Source organism: Poecilia latipinna, unplaced genomic scaffold, assembly GCF_001443285.1.
Source record: "Poecilia latipinna isolate Pla-1442-1.1 unplaced genomic scaffold, P_latipinna-1.0 Scaffold63, whole genome shotgun sequence".
NCBI lineage: Eukaryota > Metazoa > Chordata > Actinopteri > Cyprinodontiformes > Poeciliidae > Poecilia > Poecilia latipinna.
In genome coordinates, this window is record NW_015112679.1 from 303,118 (window position 1) to 307,889 (window position 4,772).

Here is a 4,772-nt window from a genome sequence, read left to right on the forward strand (position 1 = left end):
CTTTTTGCCAACTTGATACTTTTTAAACTTTAATAAAGGCAAACATAAAAACATCAACAATGAGATTAATATGTGCTTTATATGCAACTAGCAATTAGCAATAAGGATTCAGAATACTTTAGATTCAACTTTGATCCAAAAAGAAAGCCACACTGGATCCACTCTAAAAGCATAATTCAACTGGATCTGAAAACGGTTCTTCTGCACAGGAACAACTGTAGGTGTGTTCTTGTTCATCTCGATTTATCTCCAGTTTCTGTTGAAAAAGCAAAGCTGGTGATTAAAGCTGTAGAGATGAGGGGAAAAGCTGAACATCTGCAAAGGACTTAAATCACCTGGGAGAGAAGCCGTCACATGCGTCATTCTCAAGTCGACCTCCTGTTGAGAGGCAGAAAAAGTGATTTCAACACATTTATTAGTTACTTCAGATTCATTGTTGACCGACTTGCTTCAAATGTCTGTTTGTTTTGTTATGGCTCACAGCAACTGAAAACTGTCCGCAGCAGGAAGTGCTCTAAAATCTCCTGGGAGATGGCTTCACTGATTTTGGACTTAATGAAACATTAAATTTAATCTGAATGGGGATTTTGAACCACTGAACAGATCAGTTCTTTGCCTCCTTAGCCAGGTTAGCATTCCTGGCTGACTCTGCTGATGGGGAGAAGCTGTGGGGTGTGAGCAACGCGTACACGAGTGTGATTAACAGCACTAGGACCCTTCTCTCTGCTCAGTTTGGTTGTTTTTGACAGCAATGTATTTCTGCAAATAACACTTTGAGAAACCAGAGGAACTAAATTTTTCAAAGATTATCTGCCTCATACTGTCACAACAGAGTGAAAGTTTTAACACGAAAAAAAAAATAAAATAAACAGGTTTTAATAAAAGCTTTGTAAAGCTTTACAAAGCTTTTGGCACATTGGCACAGTAAAGCTTTCAGATTTACTGTGCCAATATAACCTGCCGGATCCAACTGGGGCTCACCTGGAGAAGAGAAGAGGCGCTCGTGCCGGTCCATCCAGGCCTCCAGGTACGCTGTAGACTCCTGGGATCTGTGTTGACTGGGGCTGTAAGGGACGGCGCTGGGAAGGGGCGACTGGCAGCGTCTCAGCATCTCATCGCTGTGACGCTTGGACCCCGGGGAGTAGGCGTAGTTCTCGTACCTGAGGCGTTTGGACTGCGGGTGGCCGTCACACCTCTGCTCCCTGTGGCGCTTCCTCAGGATGGAGCGGTGGGGCGACAAGGCGAGCGCTGCCAACGACGTGAAGGACGCGGTCCTCCCGGCCTCCGAGCTTCTTCCACACTGACGGCAAGGAAGGGCGTCGAAGGGAGCCGATTTGTTCAGGCACACAAACTTGTGGTAAACCCTCAGGTAGTCGTCCTCGACTTTCTTTGGCGGTTGGTAGGCGTGGCGTGGCAGAGAAGAGTCGTAGGAGAGGTTCCGTCTGAACCCGCGGTGGCTAGTCTCCGCCCGGGCCGGCAGAGGCAAGCTGGGCCGTTGGTGGGGTGACTGAGTGGAGTCTTGGGGATCAACCATCTTCACCAGCACAACAGGCCTCTTGGAAGGAGGGGACATGGAAGTGGAGCATGATCTAATCTTCATCGGTTCTCTTGACCAATCATCATAGTATTTTCTTCTGGAAAATGCAAGAGGAGACCGACTGAGGGCACTAGCCGTTCTTGTCTTGAAGGGACTGTGATGGACCGGGGTTCTGCAGATATCGGGCCTCTCTGGCACAGATAAAGTGTCTGCTACGGAGACCTCTGCTCGATCTGAGGAAACGGAAAGTCTCCTAAGCCTGAAGGACGGATCTGGAGATGATTTGGCACTGCTGAAGGGAGTTGGTGAGGCACTGATGGGGATCTGATCAGCAAGGTGGGTTTGTTTACGAGGGGAATACTCGGACACAGTGAAAGCCTCGTTCAACGACATCTCTTGTGGCTTAGCGGTGTCAGAGAAGTCCATTACCCTGATGGGACGTGGGGTGTCCCCAGTCAGCAATCCCCTCTCCCTGCCAGGAGACTGTCGTTCGTTACGCAGGCTCGCCAGTGTCAAGGGGACAGGACGAGGACGAGGAATCGTCTCAGTCCACATCCTCTCTGCAGGTCTTCCCGAGTCCTCTCGGAGAAGCCTCTTACTGGCTGACGGTTTCAGGTGGCTGTCATTGGGTCTCGCTGTGATGTCAAAGGTGGTGTTGAGTCTCCTAGACTGCTGCCTCCACCGGCGGTACCGCCTCAGTACGGAGCTGGCGGCCGTGAAGACAGTCTGTCGATGCCAGGCTCTTTCTATCCGACTAACCATCGTTGGGTAGAGCTCGGCCAGGGAGTTGGACCGACTGCTCAGAGACATCTGCAGCTCTTCGTCTTGGTCCTCTGGCAGGAGCTCGCTCTCTGACGGGTTCCTCCATGTCTCATCCAATGACCTGAGAGCTCCCTCTGCTGGATGTTAGTACAGAAACCAAAAATTATCTACGTTAGAACAAGAGAGAGTCACAGTACTTTAGAAAATATTCACAATTTTTGAACTTCTGCATGGGTAATTAAATTACAACCACAAACTTCAAAGTATTCTGTTGGGATTTTATAAGGCAGACCAAGAGAAAGCTGTGCATGTAAAGAAGAAGAAAAATTATTCAACTAGGGCTGCAACTAATGATTATTTTAGTAATTGATTTTTATGAGTAATCCAAAAAAGGGCAAATTCTCCAGATATTAACACTTCAACTATGCACTGTATCTCTTAAACAAACTGTGGTAACTTTTGTCTCCTTACCGCTATCCTCATTAGCATGTTCACTGCTGTCCTTCACTTCATCAACGTTGCATGACAAATTTAACTGTTAAGAAAAAATTTTTTTTGAAATTAAGCCACAACAGATATTTTCAAGTTAAGTATCAATTGTTTACCCATTATGTTTACCTGAGAATGTGCTGTGATACTTGCTACAAAGAAAAAAAATAGTTTAATACAAACCACAGAAAATAAAAAATATATTTACTGGTTTCTTATTGGGATATGTATACTTACTGTTTAAAGAGCAATCGCTTACATCCAACTGGCTCTAAAGAGAGGATGCATGTAGAATTCAGATTTTATACTTAGCTTTAATAAACACACCTCATGCATTGAATGAATGACTAACAAACCTTTGCCGCTGACTTTTCAAGGTGGTCTCTGGACTCTGCTAAATACTTTGAAAGAGCTGCACAATGGCAAGAAAGCAAAACAAAAATAGAGTTAATAAAATTGTATTAGCAATAAATAATTCTTACAGGGACTTGCCAAATTTTAATGTAATCTGTGAAATGCCATAAGCAATTTAAGTTTTAGCTGACGTGCAATATCAGTAAGTCACCAGTAGGTGGCGTTAAACTGACATTTTTTTAAATTAAAATCAAGGCGGTATAAGGCAAAAACATGAGTTCACTCACTTTTTAGGCCAATTTGGTTGATGTCCACCTCTAGCATGTCGTCTTCATCTTTGAGTTTTGAATACTGTCTCAAGAAAGGTAAATATTAGCGAACATCACCTCTGCAATGTTTTCAAGTTAACTAATGATTAAAAAAAAAAAACAAAAAAAAAAAAACAGCTTGTTCCGCTAACATACCTTTTCAGCGATTCGGTCCAGAGACCTCTTAAACTTGGTGGTGTTTGCTTCTAGCATATTTCGCATAGATTGTGCCATACTGTCCGTTAAAAACATTTCCTTCTGGAAGTTCAAGGAATAAATGAAAATGTAGCAAACAATAGCCGAGCAAGGGAGAAAGGCGCTGTCAATTTGATTTTATTCTTCTTCCTCCTCTTTCTGGGTGTTACATGCGGTATCCAGTACTTTACTGCCACCTACTGGTATGGAGTGCAACACCAGAATGGGGGACGGAAGAGCATCATCTTAAGCATACAAACAAGTCGGCCTTATAATGCATATAATCGTTTCCATTTATTTATTTATTTATTTATTTATTTATTTATTTATTTATTTATTTATTTACCATGAATCAAATAAATTAAACTTATATTTTACCGTAGGTATCTTGAATTAGTTCTATTATTTCCTTTTCGGATCTGACGCCTCTACAGTGAACACACCCCATCCTACAATCTGCATTTTAGAGCGGAATATTTGTCATTGCAGAGAATAACAAGGGACTCTACATTCTTGTAGCATCACTCCTAAGGGGGAAACAAATCATATTCTTACGGAAGCAATATATTCAAGCAGTTGTGAATTTTGTACATGCCTATGTGTACAAGTTAAATGTCTTTCACAACAAAAACACCTTCATGTTCAGACAAGACAGAAATGTACTGTACTCCGTCGTACATTGAAATGAACGGTTTTATATCAATGTACTGCGACACTTACATTTAAGGATCTAAAATTATCCTAAATAAATTATAAAGCTAAAAATAAAAGTATGAGTTTTAGTTTATCATTAGAAATTGTGTGATCTTATGCTGCTGGGGCTGATAAATGTTAATAATAAAAATTTACGTTTTTAAAGAAATGGGATTGGACAATTTACAAGCACTACCTTTGAAGACAATCGTTATCTGCTGTTAACAAGTTGCGTTTTGTAACAGTTACGACACATATGTAGATAAATTGACTTATAATTTCAGATGGTCGGTATTAATTTTGTTCTTGATTAAGACATTTTATGGGTTTTATTTTACTTATTCTCTTTTTTTATAGTTAGATACATCCTATTACACATGCTATTTAATATTTTTGCTAATTCTGACAAAGAAACACAACCCTAAACTGACTTT

General features: G+C 41.7%; 1 protein-coding gene across 2 annotated transcripts; it reads right to left on the reverse strand.

The window, feature by feature from the left end:
* Positions 1 to 16: 16 nt before the first annotated feature.
* On the reverse strand, positions 17 to 3,894 carry LOC106963263 (uncharacterized). 2 transcript variants are annotated; one of them, XM_015058089.1, is made up of 9 exons: positions 3,607 to 3,894; positions 3,430 to 3,493; positions 3,145 to 3,200; positions 3,026 to 3,059; positions 2,918 to 2,940; positions 2,771 to 2,834; positions 982 to 2,433; positions 336 to 378; positions 17 to 256 (listed from the first exon to the last, which is right to left on the reverse strand). In XM_015058089.1, the coding sequence occupies exons 1-9, from the start codon at positions 3,700 to 3,702 to the stop codon at positions 244 to 246; spliced, it is 1,845 nt and encodes a 614-aa protein (XP_014913575.1). In that variant the 5' UTR covers positions 3,703 to 3,894; the 3' UTR covers positions 17 to 243. The 2 variants fall into 2 exon arrangements, with proteins under 2 accessions (XP_014913575.1, XP_014913566.1); XM_015058080.1 differs by having other exon boundaries at positions 982 to 2,436.
* Between the last annotated feature and the right edge of the window lie 878 nt (positions 3,895 to 4,772).